The sequence below is a fragment of the Protopterus annectens genome, chromosome 12.part0 (genome assembly GCF_019279795.1).
Source record: "Protopterus annectens isolate FY-2018-M chromosome 12.part0, PAN1.0, whole genome shotgun sequence".
NCBI classification, from domain to species: Eukaryota; Metazoa; Chordata; order Ceratodontiformes; family Protopteridae; genus Protopterus; species Protopterus annectens.
Genome location: NC_056746.1, coordinates 673736822 through 673757520, shown reverse-complemented (window position 1 = coordinate 673757520; position 20699 = coordinate 673736822). Strand labels below are relative to the sequence as shown.

The 20699-nt window shown below is 33.6% G+C and overlaps 1 protein-coding gene across 1 annotated transcript in view; it reads right to left on the bottom strand.

Moving 5' to 3' along the window:
* Positions 1-1201: 1201 nt before the first annotated feature.
* Positions 1202-20699, bottom strand: part of LOC122816777 (cytochrome P450 2K1-like) — a 397116-nt gene continuing 377618 nt past the window's right edge. The window contains exon 9 of the mRNA XM_044089795.1: positions 1202-1434. Within this exon, the coding sequence (XP_043945730.1) occupies positions 1250-1434 (185 nt within the window). The 3' untranslated portion in view covers positions 1202-1249. The remainder of the gene's footprint in view (positions 1435-20699) is intronic.

Sequence of the window (20699 nt, the reverse complement as noted above, 5' to 3'; positions counted from 1 at the left end):
AGCTTAAGTAACATGTCCTATGCAGACTGGCTCAAGGCCCTATCCCTGTATTCTGTCTCCTACAGGATTTTGAAGGGAGGTCTATGCCTAGCATATAGGGCATTGTCAGACCCCACTCTGATGGACTTCCTGCATATCCACAAAACATAAAGCACCATAATTACCCATTCTAAGGACTTAAACCCTGCCTGTGATATAAATAGGAACTGCTGGACAGACAGATATGTATCCCAGAGATAACCCATCTCTAGAACAGGTTCCCATCCATGTGAATCAGAGTTTCTCCGTAACCCAATTCAAGTGTAACTTGGACAATTGGATGGGTAACAGGAAATTTATCCCTGGTTTGCCACCTGTGTCTCTAATGGACATAGGTAGCTTGTAAATGTTTCATCTCTCAAGCCCCTACTTACATTTATCAAGGGTAACAGAACTTGTCAGAGATTTGGAATGTATGGCTAGGCTTAAAAAGGCCCTTGTGGTCATTAGCCTAGTAAACACCTATGCACCTATGAACATATAATTAGTTTTCTCTTGATATCAACCTCTAAAAAAAACAAACTGAATTATGAAATCAAACACAGTAGTTGCAGTGACAACAAACATTCTCAAATCATCTTCCTTATTCATCAGACACTTGCAAGTGACAGTTCTATGTATCAAGTTGAGAAAAACAAACTCACATGATAACATTACAGTAAATGGAAGCAATAAAATAACAGTGTTCCCCACCTGGTGGGCATCAACTGTAATACTTCACCAGCATGAGTCTGATCCCATGTAAAAAGCTGCACTCTTGAAACACATGAAGATTATTTTTGAATAAGTTAATAGCTGGTTTAGGATTTAACAGAATGCATTTTCCATGATTGCAGAAGGCATTGTATAAGATATCTTGTCATTTTTTTTATTGGTATTTATTTTTAGTATTAGGTTCCCTGATGTAGTATTAGATCCTCCATTGGCATAGTGATCTTTATATATAATTAATCCTCTTTGTTTACTTTATACCTTAGAAGAAGTAGCCATGAAAGTGAAATCAGAAATGATCTAACTTCTAACATTCTGACAAACACGTGAGGTAACGTTTCACTGGTAGTTTTTTTCCTAAATATTTTGCTGCTTGCAGTTCTAGTTGCAATTACATTTCTTCTGAGATGTCCCATTTAGAAATCTACATTCATTATAAAATCAGAACAGCTTATTTTATTGTTCTTTTATTAGCAATTCATTAAAATGGTGTTGCACATTATCGAGGTACTGCACAGAGTAGTAAGGGTTTGGGAGAACGTGTTGACCCAAGGCATGGTTCAAAATCCAGTTCCTTTTCAGTAACACCAGGTGGAGGACAGAAGGTAAATTTCTGCAATACACCCACAAATAACAGAAAAAGCTCCATTTTGGCCAGAGTTTCTCCAAGACAAGCTCTTCGTCCTACAAGATATATAAGACATGTTAATTTAAAATTGACATGCTTTATGAACAGTTTGTTTTTAGTAGTAAAGATACATATAGTTTTTGTGTGGAACTACAGACAGCTGGACATTTTGTTGCTTAAAATTTAATGATGTATTGTAGTGTTCTTTAGTCATCATATGAAAGCCAGCAATGAAGCATTTTAAAGATGATGTACAAGGTTCTATGACTGTGACATGGCTGATAAGAAAAGACATAACCTGGAGAAAGACAAAGGGCTGCTTTGGATGCAACTATTATGTGTGCGTGTGTGTGTGTGTGTGTGTGTGTGTGTGTGTGTGTGCGTGCGTGCGTGCGTGTGTGTGTGTGTGTGTGTGTGTGTGTGTGTGTGTGTGCATGTGTGTGTGTGTGTGTATACATATATATATATATATAAATATATATATATATATATATATATATATATATATATATATATATATATATATATATATATATAAATGTATATATATATATATATATATATATATATATATATATATATAGATAGATTGGTCCACTTCTAAATTTTGAAGTTTCAAAACTTCAAATTTCTTATGGCCAAGACCATAAAATCAAAGATTTGAAACTTCAAAATATAAATAAAAAAAAATATTTTTTATGTTTTTGCAGGGGGGGATAACTCTGAGATCACACTACAGTGAGGAAAACAGTAAATATACTGTTCTGTGCTGTATGGGGATCTTCATTTAAACAATTCAAAGTTTTAAAACTTCAATCTTATGGTCTCTACCATAAGAAATTAAAAGTTTTTAAACTATGAAATTTAGAAGTAGACCCATATATGTATATATATGTATATATATATATATATATATATATATATATATATATATATATATATATATATATATATATGGGTGTACCTGATAACACCGACATGCTAAAACACCGACAACGAAATCAACGACGCCACAAAAATGAAAGTTCAAAAACATGAAACTTCACATGCCCGACAAACCACAATCCCGACAATCAACAAACAAAACAAAATCCCCTGTCCAAAAAGCACACACACAGCAAAAGTACACCAAAATCCTTACAAACCTACACTAAACCTTACATACACAACTATCTATGCACTAACCTTAACCCAAACCCTAACCCTAAGGTCTGTCACTATTGCACACTCACCTAACCCGCACCCTAACCCTAACTCACTTAAACCATCCCTAATCCTACAGTCTGACACTATCGCACAATCACCTGACCTGCGCCCTAACCCTAACTCACTTAATCCACCCCTAACCCTACAGTCTGTCACTATCGCGCACTTACCTTAACATGTCAGTGTTCTCAGCATCGGGATTTTCAATCGTCGATTATCTCTGTTGTCGATCTTCCAGTGTCGGTGTTCTCGTCGTCGGCATTGTGGACTTTCGGCATTATCAGGTAGACCTATATATATATATATATATATATATATATATATATATATATATATATATATATATATATATATATATATATATATATATATATATATATATATAAATACATGCATTTGAATAAATGGCAGATGGCCGATTGGAAATTGTTCGACTGCAGGTCAGCGAATTCGCATATGTGCAATCACAATGTTACCATGTTACCGAAACGCAAACTATCCCCCTTTTATGACCAATGGCAGTGCTTGTTTAGGTGGTAGAGCAGTCGGAAATGTAGAATTCAGAATTTTGTACGACATTCCGACCGTTCGACACCTGGAGATTCGACATATAGGTTCGGGGAAACCGCAATTCGACTATTGGTCGCTCAGTCATATGCATGTGTGTATATATATATATATATATATATATATATATATATATATATATATACATATATATATATATATATATATATATATATATATATATATATATATATATATATATATATATATATATATATATATATATATATATATATATATATATATATATATATATATATATATATATATATATATATATATATATATATATATATATATATATGGATTGACTTTCAAATTTCAAATGCGCATTTGACTGAACCACAAAATATCGACACCAAAAACAAGAACAGTCAAATACCTGAAACTTCACAAAATTGACTCACAGAACATCGAACATAACAAAGCAAATGATACCTCCCTAATCTAGACGAAGCCAAAACTACAACTATTTTTTCGTACCTACAGCACTTTTGCAGGAGGGCTGCCCCCACAAATTAAATTTACCAACTCCAAGATCACACTACATTTCAGAAAATATACCAACTCTGAGATCACACTAAATTTCAGACAATGGTAAAGTACGGGGACACCATGCTTCAACCACTATGGATTTGCATCAAACAACATTATCTTTCCATTCTAAATCCAAAACTTACCTGTAAATTATTCCCTATTCTTTTCCTATTTTACTGGTTAAACTCTAAACACATCTCCACTTAAACGAGCAACTTCAATGTTATTTCTAGCACATCTCAATGTCCTCAACACAACACCTTAATGTGACAGTAGACTCTTTCACCAAATACCATATACCTTCTTCAAGACACATTACAACACAGAATTACCATTTCCTTCTCCATATATCTTTTGGACTTTCTTGAATTTTCGATATTCTCCTCTTGATATTTTGTGGTTCAGTCAAGTGGGCATTCGAAATTTTAAAGTAGATCTATATATATCTGCATTTAACATATTTTGCCAAATGAAGGATTTCTGGTTCAGATACAATTTTAGAAAAAAAGAAGCAGTATGAAACACTATGAGACTGCAATGCCCTCTACGCATATGAACCATACCCTGTTATTATCTTCCTGATTCTTTGTAAACGGAGGTTTCAGTTTCTCTTGTATGTATCTTAGATGGGATCAGTCAGTCCTAGTTCTCTGTTGAAGAGAATTGCTGGTCACCACACTGTATTGTGGTTTTTTATCCCATTATTTACAGGCAGTTTGACTTAACTTTTTTTTTTATCATTTTCTTATTTAACTGGTTAATACTCACAAGGACATGTGGATGACCTTACAGGTGACTTTAAAGTCAAGGGGCAGCTGAAGGAATTGATTAGAGCCAAGTACTGCAAAGCAACTACCAGTAAATGCTTGTGTACTGAAACTTTTGACAATTACAGAACTTACTTCTTCTTTGAACAGTTTCAGACATTTCTATTAGTAGAAAGACTCGTGCACAGTGTGGAAGTCTAGCCCAATCATTTCCTTTCACTACTTACCTGTGGCCCATGTGCTTAAATTTACAACCACAACTTAAAAACCCATAAATGTCACTTAAAGTGGCATTGCACTTTTTAAAAGCTTAACTTCCTTGTATTTACTGAACTTTCGAACAAACATATAATGTTTTAAACTACCCTATGACTTAAACCATATCAAGTAATATGAATATCTGTCGTAGCTAAAATACACTGCTATCCAACATTCACGCTGTATCAGATTTTAAGTAATTCACTAATATAAAGTTTTACTAATACTAATTAGTCATTTACTAAATTCTTAGTAGTAATAACAAGAAAGATGATCTTCTATTAACTACTGTTAGTGATTGCAATATGAAAATAATTTACGCCACTGGAAGTCTGTCTTGCTTTAGTAATCCCTGACCTACTGTGATAACTAATACATGACTAAAAGCCAAGGACTTTCTCCCACCCACTATATAGAATGTGGGCTGTGTCTATTAGGGCCAGCTAATGACAAAGAAAATCAGTGGTGGACTAATGATAGTACTCAAAGAGTACAGAGCTCACTCATTATTTGCTTAACAAGCAACACTGACCATGCTCCAGACTTGTTAGCATGTTAATGCCTCCTTGGTAGAAAGTAAAAAGTGACATTTGGACTTCTTTACCTCATATCTCTAGATTTGCCTAAAGCACTTAACAGTATTCTCAAGTAATTCTAACCTGTATAAAGTGTCAAAATGCTTTACTGCTAGGTGACTTTATTTTGCAGTAAAATCTCAATGTGGCAAAACAGGAGTCATATTTTTACTGAATCCCCATTCAGCAAAAAAATGTTTTGCAGTGAATGACTTTTGGATTTATCAGTTTGTGAATGTGCACTATAGTTAAGTTATGTTTCATTGACTATAGCAGCTTCTCTTTGTCATATGAGAGTAGAGTTAGTATACATATGTAGAGGGCCCAGGGGGAGCCTTTACTATTTTCTTATGTTTAATGTCACTATTTTGAATGCAGGAAGCAGAAGTGGGTTTTGTGTTCTTTCTGATGTATTGTATCTATGTGTAACACACATTGCCATGTTCACAGCACTTTTAGTATTAGAGTGTAGGATCGTTATTAGTTGTGGTTTACTTTTTAGTTTTTATGGCTATACTGGTTGTTGATGATATTTGCACGTGTGCCATTCGCTATCTAGAGGAAGTGTGGGTGCATTTAATAGAAATATAGGCAGTGTTTTCTCTGTTTTATCATGTTAAATTCAGAGATACAAGGATTAGGAATGGAATTTTAATGTTCTGTAACAGATGACTTGTGGCAATGCAAGTAATTTCACAGTGCTTTAATACCATTGGAAAGTACTAACTTTGGTTTTGTACTATATTTTCATGTTATATTCATTGATATATATTTTCATTGTGCTACATTTTCATCTGTTTTATCATGTTTTGCATTTCAACAGAAAGTATTTATATGTTAAAACACAGGTGCCCAGTAGGAAGGTAGCTGGAATAAAGAAGCTGAACCACGACAAAGTAAAATCTTCTTTTTAATATAAAATGGTGAGCGCTTTCGCAATGGTAACCATTGTTTCTTCAGACAGTTAATTCAAACAGCAACAGTACTTAAATACTTTAATTCATTACTAGAACAACCAATCCTACCACTGAAAGTTAATTCAGCACTTAGCAATCAATTAATTACTATGGTTACGTTTTGCCTTTAGTTAATTGCTGAAGTCAGAAAAACTCTGTTTAAAAACCACATGCACAAAATGGAAAGACAAGAACATATGGATAAATATAAATAAAATACATAAAAGTCAATGAATAAATACATATACTCATGTTCCCATTTAGTAACTACTTATGTGCATAGATATAAGCATAAAAATATCTATAAAAATATAAGCAGTACACACTCAACAACTTAACGAATACATATATTCTGCCTAATAAATGCACGTTATCCACCTAGTAAATAAATGTGCTTTAATACATACATCTCAACAAATGCTTGTCTTTGATGATATCTATGCTAAAAACAGCTCATGAAATACTGTCATATTGACCCAAAGCTCTGCATGTGTTTATGTAGTCTTCTCTTGTTAAAATAGTATTATTTTTTATTTTATTTTAACCCTCTAGATTTTAGCACTGGCTTCAATGGAACACTATCATTCAAACCCAAACCTCTATATGCTCCTAAACGCAAAATCCATTTTACTTCCATATTTTCAGTAGTATTGACTATGTCCCCCATCCTATTGCTGACTTTCTGAATGTGTAAAACCTAAAACAGAAAGCTTAGGAATTCTGCTGATTGCAATACTAAGAATGTAGTGTATGTAGCTCACTGCACAACATGTTTCCATTTCTATGTTGGCAAAACTAACCCTCACCTTAGGGAACAGATAAGAGATCACCTTTACTGCACTAGAAAAGGACAACTCTATAGTGCTTTGGCTAAGCATACATTGGATAAGGGGGGGGGGGGGTGACCATATATTTTTGTTTCAGGTTTTACACATTCAGAATGTCAGCAATAGGATGGGGGACATAATCAATACTACTGAAAATTTGGAAGTAAAATGGATTTTGCATTTTGGAGCACATAGAGGTTTGGGTTTGAATGATAGTGTTCCATTGAAGCCAGTGCTAAAATCTAGAAGGTTAAAATAAAATAAAAAAATAATACTATTTTAACAAGGGAAGACTACATAAACACATGCAGGGCTTTGGATCAATATGACAGTATTTCTTGAGCTGCTTCTAGCATAGATATCATTAAAGACAAGCATTTGTAGAGCTGTATGTATTAAAGCATATGTATTTACTAGGTGGATAATGTGCATTTATTAGGCAGAATATATGTATTCATTAAGTTGTTGAGTGTGCACTGCTTATACTTTTATATATATTTTTATATATATTTTTATGCTTATATCTATGCACATAAGTAGTTACTAAATGGGGAACATGAGTATATGTATTTATTCACTGACTTTTTATGTATTTTATTTATATTTATCCACATGTTCTTGTCTTTACATTTTGTGCATGTGGTTTTTAAACAGTTTTTCTGACTTCAGCAATTAACTAAGGGCAAAACGTAACCATAGTAATTAATTGATTGCTGAGTGCTGAATTAACTTTGAGTGGTAGGATTGGTTGTTCTAGCAATGAATTAAAGTGTTTAAGTGCTGTTGCTGTTTGAATGAACTGTCTAAAGAAGCAATGGTTACCATTGCGAAAGCGCTCACCATTTTGTATTAAAAAAGAAAATTTTACTTTGTTGTGGTTCAGCTTCTTTATTCCAGCTACCTTCCTACTGGCACCTGTGTTTTAACATTTTCAACTTCTGGGCTGTTTTTGATTTATTTGTTTGCAGAAAGTATTTATATGTTTAGCAATAGCTACAGCAAAATATCTCTGTGGTACTATGAGTGATTATAATTTCAGTTGCTTAGCCAACATAGCATAGCCCATTCACAAAAATTCATGCCCTATTTGATTAAAATTGTACAAACTCTCTAAACTGCTTTTGAAGCCTGTTTTGGAGAACTACTGCCTTATTTCAACAACCTCCTCAGCAAAACTCCCTTAATGATTAAAATATGCATAAGATCAACTATGGAATACCTGAGTCAACACTGACTAGCCATGTCTTACCAATCAAAATAACTGTAGTACTGCCTATGACTGTTTTCTTGATACCATACTTCCGTAACAAAAAATATACTGTCATTGCTGGATGAGACATATCTTGGCCATTCCTAGTGTTCATCTTATTAAAACAGAAAGATACGCTATTGCTGATGAAAGGGAGCTTAAAAATGCACAAAGTTATCAACTTATTGCTACCCCTAGTGAGTATGACCATTATGTACCACAAGAAATCTCTAAAACCTACTACCTGTGGAGAAAAAAAAGCACACACGCACACACGCACAACTACAGCAGTGTCAGCTTGCTTTAATGGTAAACAGTAAGCTTTTCTTGAAAGAAACAGCTTAACAGCAAAATAATGCAATCACAAACTAATTTCCTGCAGGAAATGGTCAAGTCATAGCATTGCCCAATAAAGTGGCTAGAACTTTTGCAGACTACCCCAGGCAGCTGAATGTTTCCCCGGTGCAACTGCATGAATGCCGGCAAAGTAATAAAGCAGCGGATGGTTTTGGCTTCAGTACAAACAGCAGAAATAAATGGCTGTGGTATACAGGTAGTTATGGAAAGTCAAACTCTGGTATCTAGTATTGTAAAGTTATAAGGGCTCATGACATATTTATTGCTGATTCCAAGAGGTATATTAAAAGGACTCACTAGAAACACACATTTTTCCAGACCAATGGAAGCCTCATATTATGATTACATTACCAATGAAGAGCCCAGCCAAGTGTCATCTCCTGCAGAACAATTTTACTAACCTCTCATCTAACCAAGCTACTGTAAAAAAGGCAGTAGTCAACCAAATATGAGCTCATTGTGGTGCATATAAATTACATATCAGTAGGGAATAGTACAGTAACTGTCCTCCATCCAACAAATAACATCCTGAGTGCAATGTGTGACTAGGAAGTGTTGCTTTTGTAGACATAGCAAAAGATTCTGACTTAGTTTACTACATAAATGTGTATCTAAGCCTATGTGCTTTACATTCATCAATAGAGAAGCAGCTATTTATGTAGCTTTAGTCCAGAAATTTCATCAACACATTCTAGTCAATTGTAATTCCCACAAGGATCTGTATTTTGTCCTCTTCTAATCTAATTATTCAGCCACTGAATCTCAAAGAAATTACCAATGGATCTGGCCAAACTATGTTAAGAATGTTATAAATTAGTGTGCAGGTCAACGTGAGCAATACTTAGTCTATACTTTTTTGTCAGACATAAAAATACTTGTCATGAATACAGAGAGTTTTTGCAAAAAAGGGACAGAATAGTGTCAGCTTTTATATATACAGTACAGGTCTATAAGTATTTAGAATGTTGGCTTGATCACTCGATATCTTTTACTTATTTCATTTCTTAATTTAGCAATATTTAGAGTACAATAAACTATAACCTCATTAAAATAATTTATATATTCTTTATAAGCTCTATTTACACCAATAAATTATTTACTCTATTAGAATACAGAAAACAACCAAACCGAAAACTGGTTTTAGACAAGAAAAAAGTTAATACTCATATCTAATAAAGAAGCATATGTAAATGCAAACTTGGGAACATGAAAATCATCTATAAACAAATCTAATGGCACTTATGCAGATGTAAACATATGCTTATGTAAAATAAACTGTGCTATATGTTAAAAGTACTTTTTTCTGAACTTTTAGAGTAAATTATATTTCCAATATGCTATTCTAAGTTGGTTCTGTATTTATAATTAATTTTATTGCTTTTAGAATGTATTATTGTATTTATTTCTTTACATATAAAAAAAAGCTATCTCTACAATCTTGAAACGTGGAAGGTTGCATTTTGTTTGAATTCCTAGTAATGATTTTCCTTGGTAAAGCTATCAAACACTCTAAAATAGGCCTTTGAGATGTAGTTACATGGGTCTATGACATTTCGCCGAAAATTCATTCCGCCGAAAATTTCTGACATAGGGTCCAAATCACCGAAAACCCATTTCTCCGAAAATAGCACTGACAGTATATATGACCTTTTCCCCCACTGTAGTGCAATCTCAGAGTGAGAATATTAATGTGGGGGGTGTGGGGGGTGTAGCCCCCACCTTCTCAGGTTATAAACTACTTACTTACCCTTTTAAAAGGGACTAGACAATATAAAACAATACTAGACAATATTAAACTGTACTAGGTGGGGGGCTATGCCACCCACCCCCACTTTAATATTTTCTCTCTGAGATCGCACTGCAGTTGGAGTAAAAGGCATATACACTGACAGTACTATTTTCGGCGAAATGGATTTTTGACCATTTGGACCCAGTGTCAGACATTTTCGGCAAAAATGGATTTTCAGCGAAATGACAGTGATCCAGTTACACAGCTTTCTATGGCAGTTTTGAACAACACTAGATATTTAGATTTTCCAACATTTTCAAACCAAAGAGCTTATGTAAAACTTTCAATATCTTGCCAAAGCTTAGTAATTCATTTATAGGGAAATAGTATATGAACATCAATCTCCTTTCAGTTGACTTACATATCTCCAGCATGAATCATTATTTTGGTTTTTCTTGGAAATAGGTTGATTTCATAAGCATATGATAGCAGAACTTTTTAATGTCATTTTTATTATGATTATGATTCTCATGTGGGAATCTGCAATTAATACTAACTTTCCAGTGAGAGTAAGGAAAAAACAATGTATACAGAATACTTTAAAGTGTTGATGGAACTGATTTAATTATATTGTGCTTATTTACCATCAGCTTTCAAAGAGTAAGAATTCTTAATTTCTCTGGCAGTGGAATAACACAATCTCTATAAATTAAAAACTTACTTAAGTATTGAATATTAACAAATCAGTATATGTTCAAGGTGTAAGCCGTTGACTTTGTTAAACAAGTAGTCCAAAATGTGAGACCTGCTAAATTTCATTTCTCTTCTTTTATATTGTTGCTTGCATAAATATAATCCTATATAGTATTACAGGAAAAGAGAATAACATTTCAAAATTTTAAACAATTTGTTATATGACTATTGTTTTGAAGAAGTTTAAGATAGCTGCAATATATTTGGGTGCATTGGAATAAATGGAATATTGAACATGATTTTCCATTACATAAATCATTTTATTATTGTCTTGAATGTACAGTGATTGCTGAACTTTGCATTTGGCAGCTTTAACTAAAGCTGTATGTGCTTCCAAATAGATTCATATGAGAAATCTAAGCAACAAACTATGTATTTGATCAAACATGCTAGAATGGAGGTTTCAATAGCTGAAAAAAAAAGATTTCTTATTTTCCCATGACCTCATATGTTTTAAAGCAGTTTTAGTTTTAGAAGGATACTATAAACAGTTTACAAATTCTGGTGATTAAATTAATATAATGGTTTAAGGAGATGAAATTCTTATAAAAATACATGATAACTTAGACAATGAAATATCCATACCTCTCTCCATCCACAACCCCTTTTTCTCATTTTTACAGATAGGGTTGAGGTATCACTTCAAAAGTGCCAGTCATCTAGAGTCAATGTTTACACTGCAAGATGGCTAGCCCTGCCATGGTAGTTAATCCGCACCACATACTCTCATGTACATTTACACCTATAGCCAATTTAGAGTATCCAATCAATCTATTGTATGTCTTTGGAATGTGGGAAGAAACCTGAGCACCCAGATGAAACCCACACAAACACATGCAGACTCCAGACAGAAGGCACCCCAGCTGAGAATCAAACCAGGGAACCTCTTGCTGTCAGGCAACAACACTATCCACTGCACCACTGTGCTGCCCTAATAGATAATAAAATATGTTAATAAGCAATACTCTGTCTTCAAAAGTAAAGTACATTTTGATTTATATTTTTTTTGTTAAAAATTTGCAGCATGCTCGTAATAATTACCTTATACTTTTCAGTATTGGCAGTCTCAGTTATAATATGCCAGGGTTTAATTTTTGATTGATTTATAAAGATGAAGCATTGGTTTTATTATTATTAAATCTTTAATTGAAAACCCCATTAGGTTATAAAATATGTATCAATAATGGCTTATTTGACAGTTGTAAATCTTCTGTGAATAATGATAATGATAGTTTATTTTCTAAGTTAATCTCAACTTTGAAATCTTTAATATTAGAAATTAATTAAAAGAAATTAATTTAGTGTAATTTATTAATAGTTCTATTGATGAAGATAAAAAAACAAAGGGAATAATAGATACCCATGTTTTTTACCTTTAGCAATAATACTTTTCCTTAAAAAATATGAACCTATTTTTATGTATTCAAGAATCAAGATAGTGATTTTTTAAAATATCTATAGATGAGAAATATATTTACTGGTAACCTTAATAGATACTAGAGACTAGTCAGCTGAATCAGATGGTCTTTAAATTTTAAGACTATTTAAATTGTTTTCCTTAGAATAATTAATATTTATGTTGTATTGAGTTTAATTTTTCATATGAATCTCATCTGCTCATTATACATTTGAGAGGAAGTTAAATTTTGGATTATGACTTTTGTTGTAGATATAAAAAATTATGATCATATTTAATAGTGAACTTCAATCATTAGAGTATTTTGGTATTGGAATCCCAATATAATATTACCAGGAAGGATGAGTAGTTTGATTTGCAATAATGCTTTAAGTACGTATTGTCAATATTGTGAATCATATGGGAGCATGATTCATGTATTTCTGAGAGCAAACCATCACTACCAAGGTTTGTCTTTCAGACTTTTTATTTCTTCTAATTTAAGTATTAGTGGTTGTTTTGCTCAATTTGTGTTAGTTTAAATTTATTGATGTCAGTCTGAAGTATCAAGAAAAAGTTTAATATTATTAAAAATATCTTGTTTGTAAGACCATACATTGTTTTTGGTAGAATGACCATAGCTTGTGTTTAATAAGCAATTTAGATCATCTTATTTATCTTTAAATCCTTGTGAGGATTAACAGTAACTTTATGTTTTATTTTTGCCATTGCTTTATCCATTTTATAATCGAGGACTTGCTGGGTTTTTTCTTTATTGAAGGTATAATCTCTGAATATACTGCTTTTCTTTCCTGTATATTAATTTTTTCTACATGCAAATTATTTTTACTGTCTACAAACTGTTTGCCCAAATATTTGATTTATTTTTGCACTTAGTAGATCATTTACCATATAATAAGCATTTTATGAATCACATAACATTCTTCTTTTAATTTATCTGGAAAAAAGTTTGAGTCATTAAAATACATTTCTTAAAGTCCTCATGTTTCATTAAATAGGAGGGAATTTGACAAAAGTGATATATGCAACATTCTCAAATGAATAGAGTTTAGAAATAAAATTATTAGAACTGAAACCATCTGGGTACCATAAATAAGAATAGTGAGTATAAAATAAAGAATCCTCATCTTTGCTGTCTATTATATTGTTTAAATTTAAATTATGAGACCAATTTTAAGACTTTTGTTGCAGTTGGAATTCTTGGCTCTCTTTTATCTGATTTATATTTCATGTCTAAAATCCTCTGTTATAATAATCTGTTCTTTCATAATATCTAATATTTTGGGGAATTATAAGTTACTGAACATATTCTATTTTGGAACTGAACATACTGTATTCTGAAAGTCTAAAAGATTAATTGAAAGCATGCTGAAATATCCTTTAAAGTGTACACATTTCAGGAAAACAATTGTTCTTTCCAAAGTAGTACAACACCTATTTTCTTCATTTGAAGGAAGAGAATATAATTGGACATAAATTGTAGAAAATTGTTTTCAAAGATATAAAGCAGCTGGATAAGAGTTACATATTATTAATAATATCATCAACAGAGGGTTTAATAAGTAATGGTGTAAGAAATTAAAGAAAATCAATATAAGGCAGTAAGCATTTCATACCTAAGTGAAATATATTCAAGTTAATATGTAAAAAGTATATAGCATGCAATCCTTTTCTGGGAATCAGATATTTCCTAGCCTGATTAAATTCTCTTAAACTTTATCCTACTTACTAAACATATAGTCCAATAAAATTAAACAAAATGCACATGAAGAATATTAATGCTGCCTGTAGATTCAGGATTTCATTATTTGTTTCATTTAATATCTATCTATCTATATATGTATATATATATATATATATATATATATATATATATATATATATATATATAAAATAAGTATGATCAAAGATGGGATGATGGCACTGTAGGTATTTATCTTCAACAAACTGATAGGAAGAAAATGAAGATGAGACAGAAAAAGTCATAATTATTTTTCTCTTTTCCTCTTTACACTCCCTATGATTCCCTTCCATATTTTCTCTCACTCCACATAGCAGAATAAGTGATAGAAAAATTATGTGGATGACTCCACACTGATTTGCTCAGCCACCACCCAATCAATTCTTCTGACATTAACACAGAATACTTTGAATACAGTTAAAAATTGGCTCTCTGATCAGCGTCTGATCTTAAATCCTAATAAAACTAAGATGCGTCTTTCCTCCCCCATACATAGGTCCTCCTCACTATCCTTTACCATAAAATCTAAAAATGCCACCATTATCTCACCAGAGGCCTATTCAAAATTTGTAGGTGTAATCCTGGATAATAACCTTAAATTTGATATGGAAAATTTGATATGCACGTCAACCAAACTATTAAAACCATAAACAAAAAACTTGTCTGACTATATAAGATTAAACCTTTCCTAATCCCACCTGCTAAAACTGCTATTGCCCGCTCTCATCTACTCTCCAGCCTACTTTATGCTTCCCCTTTACTTACTAATCTGAACAAATCTGATCTCAGTAGGCTGCCCAGGTGCTACAATCACATTCCAGATTTGCCACTGGCCTGCCCTATAGGACGCACCACTGTCATCACCTAAATTATCTTTGATGGCTTGAACTTAATAGCCTACTCCAGTACAACCAACTTATAATGGCACATAAAGTTCTTAATCAACCTAAAAATACACCTGCACTTAAAAACATTATCAAACTGTATAGTAACCGTAGTCCACTTTGCTCATCCAACAAATTGCTGGTTCAAACATACATACCCAATAACTCAGCCAGAAACTCTCTGTTTGCCAACTCTGTTGGCAAAATTTGGAACTCAATCCCAACTGACCTCACTCTTGAATCTTCTCTTACTAAATTCAAAAAGAGTCTCAAGCAGTATTTTAAATCAAATTGGTTATGTCCCTGTTCCAATCCTGACTAATTCCTTCTCCATCATTGTGTGCTAAATATTTATTTCTTCTAACCCTAGTTATGTATTAATTTGTTAGTCTATAACTATATGAAATATTAATTGTGAGAGATTGTATAACTAGCATGTCTGAACTTGAGTCTTTAATCTGTCCTTCATATGTATATTGAACTTATTTTTGTATGTATGTTTGATCTTTCTGTATGTATGTTTAGAGCTTTTCTCCCCAGGCTACCATTGAAAAAGGACATGTATCCAGTTGGACTATTCTGGTCAACAAATGTAAAATAAAACATAAATAAAAATAAATGTGACTGGTCAGAGTTATATTGTTAAAGTATTTTCTTTATTCTTTATTCTTTATTTTTCATGTCCCCTGATAATACACATTGTGCAATCATCATGCATGGTTCACTTTTTATTTTTCAACATCGATTCACTTCTTCTAATTTCTACTTTACTTACTTTCACTACCTCCATCATTCTCCTGTCCCATTTTGAATGATATTATCTCATCGTCTATTTTAAATCTTCCCTTAATTTTTCTCTCACCCACTCCATTTGCATCTACTTCACATTTCTACTTACAATAACTAGAACTCTCTTGGCCAGTATCCCTTTCTGGCACTTGTTTCTTGTTTAACTGTTCATGTTAATTACATTGCAGTCAGAGGATGTATGGTGCATTATTTGTTCTGGGGCGTGTATTTACTGTACTGGAGCACATAGCAGTGTACATCAGTGTATGATATTATATTAGTGTGCTAGCTGTTCAGGAGGATTTTTACATTACTGGGGCACAGGACTCATCAAAATGAATGGCTACAGTGCTCTATGCAGTCAGGTAGGGTGTATATATCAGGAAGCCACAACATTGTACACACTGTTTGCCAACATTTTAATGGTACACTAAACATTCTGGAAAATACATTACTGTACTGTAAACATATTTACCCACATGGTAATAGTGCACTAATAAATCTAAGGTTTATTACTGCACTGGATCTTAGGATCATAGGAGATTACCAGGCTATTGACCCGGAGATCATGTTAAGCCGAGCCATTTCAACCCAATGTAATACTGTAGAAGTACTAGTCAATACCCAAGATTGCATTTAGTGATGGTTGCCCATGTCCAGAAGGGTTGTGGGCATTATACCTGGTAAGAATTTACAGTGTCCAAGCCACTCGTCCAGGTTACTCTTGAACAGTGTCATAGAGGTGCTCTGTTTCACATGAATTGGTAGCCTGCTCCAAAGACATGGCAGTCACTGGGAGATAAATCTGTCCCTTCAGCATGTTCTATTTAAGTTGCAGGCCATGTTTAAGTCCCTGGAACAGATAGCACTAGAATCACATTGCAGGGTGCAGCTGTACATGCACATATTAAACGTACACTAGCATGCACCAATGATGTAGATCTATAATGCCTTTTCTATGGTTCAGTTAAACTAGTAGCATAGATGCTTGGCGGTACAGGCAGGGAAAATGTTTGTGACAATCTGGTGGTGCAGAATGTGTGAGTGATTGAGGCAGCCACTCCTAAAGCCCTTGGTGTTCAGGGCTGTGAGCAGGGATTGTACTAGATTCTGTCAACATAGCTAGGAGGCATCACTGCCCTTGGGCATATCAATAGCTATGCCTCATGGCAAACATTGTCTCAGATGATGACATCAGTATGCAAGTTAGGGCAGGACTACCACTAAAGATGTAAGTGCTTCTTAATTGGCTATGGTTTTTCTGGTTTCATTGCTAGCTGATAGCCTGACATGCCTACCATTACAGTCAACACAGGAGGCAAATGTCAGTTGTTAGATGGTTGATCTTGGCTCCCTGCTTGTGGATGCATACTAGTATACTGGAGGCACAAATTCCGGAAAGACTAGAGTGTGGAGCAGTGTCCCAGGAAGTGACAAAAATTTATGAGAGATGCTGTACCACTGGGGAAGATAAGACCAAGGTGCGCAAAAATATGGAACTGTACAGAAACATTAAGTGTAAATTAACATTGCACTGGGATATATTACTACACTTTTTACAAAGCTCAGTATTCCACAAGACTTGCATTTAAATCTTATACACAATTAAATAGATCACTCTAAGTTGACTAAGAACATCTACATCTACAGAATAATATTTCTGTTACCAATATCAATGACTCACAAGAAATCCTTTTAAGATGTTATGTATAATTAACTGAGATCTTATTAACAAGTCAGTAGGCTAACAGAAATCCTGTTAAATCTCATATTCATTCACCACACATGTTAATTTTGTTATGATTGTCCACAGAGTGTATTACTGTAGTTGGAACATAGCAGTATGCAGATGTGATCCCACAAAGGCTTATAGTACTGACAGGGGTTGCAAAATGCATTCTTGTATTTAAGGTAAACAGAACACCAGGTTTTACCATGTACTTTATTTGTAGTGTTGTCCAATAGTCTCATTAATTATTTACTTTGACTTACCTTTTCACTTCTAGCCTGTTCAGGCTGTAGACAGACTGCTCATGTGCAGCATGACTTCCTACTGCTATTGTGGGAGGTGCAGCCCACTACTTCTATCTCCTACACCCATTCACCAACCCCCAACTACCCACCCTTCCCTGCCTTTTTACTCTACTGCCAATATCCACTAAACGTTACTGTTTCCCTTAAAGCAGCCAACACATACTATATAAACTTCCTCAAGTTGTTACACATATAAATAAGACCCAGTCATCATATCTATAGCCCCACACTATTACCTCTTTTCTTTACAAAACTCAGTACCCACACAATAAACATTTAAATCTTATATATAATTAAATACATTGCTCTAAAGTGGACTGAGAACATCAGCATTTACACACTAATGTTTTGCTACCAAAGTCAGTAGCCCACAAGAAATCCTTTTAGATCTCATGCAGAAATAATTGTTACAAAAGTCATTAGGCTGCCAGAAATCATGATAAATGCCAAATACAATAATTACAAATCTTATATGTAAGCAATAAAACAAACTGTTATTCTCACTTACCAGCAATAACTCAATAGACCATTTTTTACCACCTTCTGCAAAACTCCAACAGAAATCACATTCATCAGCTGTAGTGTTACCTCTAAACAAGCACTTTTCACAAAAACAACTTTTACAAAACTATTTCTACACATTAACAGTGACTGCAAATACTATACCTTAAGCCACTCATAAATCCTCTAACCCTCCTTCCTCCCATTCTTCCTAACATCCATCTCTATTATTTCAATACCTCCATTCACTTACTTCCCCTAAACTCACAACTTCCAAATTATGTTCAACTTGTTGGCCTGAACCATCTCCTTATACTTCCACATTGTACTTCAAAACAATGAAGATAGCACTGGAAGGCTAATAGGCCAGCTCCCTGCCAATGCTCCGCCTGAAGCAGATGTCTTTTTGCTTTAGGTTATCCATGTTTTGCAAAGAACACAGTACTCTCCACCCTCCATTACCTGTACAAACTCAGTTTCATTAAAAATATGCTAACAGAATGTAAGTAAGCCATAACCAAATCAGGTCCAGAATTTTGCAAACCAGATAACATCAAAGATCTCAGATCAATATCCATTCTGTTCACCATCAGAATGAAAAAAGCTAGTCTTTTATCAACTCACCGAATTCATTAAAAATAGCCTACTCTCTCTGTACTGTCAAGGACAAGGATTACTGTGACACTCCTTTTGTATCCTCAGTGACAATATCATTCAAAATATGTATAAAGGTAACTGGACTGAACCACTTTTTATTGACCTCACCAAAGCATCTGACAAAGTACATCAAATCTTGCAAATTCTCTAGTTTTAGAAAGTGCCAGCTCAGAAGCGCTCCTGTGGTTCAAGGCTTTCTTGCGCAAGAGATATTTTGGATTTCAAACTGGATCCAGTACCTTTCCAAACTTCCTACTAGTCAAAGATGTACCACATAGTTCTTAGCACTGCTGTAATTATCAATGCTTATAAGTAAACTTCAAGAAGAGCTCACACAAATTCCAATCATCCTGTATACAGATGTTATAGTTACTTATAGGGTCAAGGCTTCTTATTCCATCATCAGAAATAACCAAAAGATAATCTATCACAACTTTCTAGTTGGCTGGCACAAAAAGCCATATACAGTCCCTTGAAATGGGGAAATCTTGTGCAACAAGCAAGTTCATATTGAAACTTCTTCAAACTTCAAATATGTATGGGTGTGACTGAACAAGACTCTTAACTCCCAGTATCATGTTGACTTGACCAAGTCAACAATAAACAAACTTCTTTTTTAGGATTAAAAAAACCTCTAACCTCTTCCTCCTGATTGTTGCAACAACTGCCTCCAAAAAGAAGCTATCATGTCCTCAAACCAGCAACAGCAACATTTCAATTTTATCACATCACCCCCCTCAAAATAAAAATGCTGCTCATTTCTATCTAAAGAAACTGGCTGCAAATTGTATAAATTTGTACATTATTAGTAGCATTTTTAATCTATGAATGATTGAGCCATGAAGTTTTTTTTTTCTTTTCCGCAAGGCAGATTAGCAAAATGGACTACCACCTTTAACCTGTGATCCCAGTTAAAATCCACCCCCTTCTTATTAATGCTTAAAAACAATCTCAACAGCTCTGATCAGTTTTTCAACAATGGCCCACTGCATAGGAGAATAATTACCACTAAGGCTAAATAAGTTCCTTCTCTTCCAAATTCTGCAACCACTGAAAACATCTCACTTAAGTCAAGCGACTTGTGTTATCTCTTCCTGAAATAGCATGCTCTGTTCATACTGCAGTGCCTTTAGCTGTAATGGTTATTAAACTCCTAATAATGTTAACTTCTTATTTTGTTTTCCCTCAAAACATCTATCATTCTGTAATCTTACTAATCTTATTATACCCCCTCATTTTATTGCTTATGTCTATGGACCCCTGTAAACCTTACCTCTTCAATTTTGCACATTATAAATTATCTGTTCATTTATTTTTATTTAGAATACTAACAGTTCACTAGTATTGTTTCCTTTGAACTTCTTTTTTTTTTGTTTGCTGTTTTTTGTTTAAATCTGTTTATCAGTTTAGCACATCAAAACACTTCCGATACAAGTTGTTAGCACTGAAAAGCACAAGCAAACTATAAGGTAATATACCATTACTGATTTAGACATCAAACAAGAGTAATATTTACT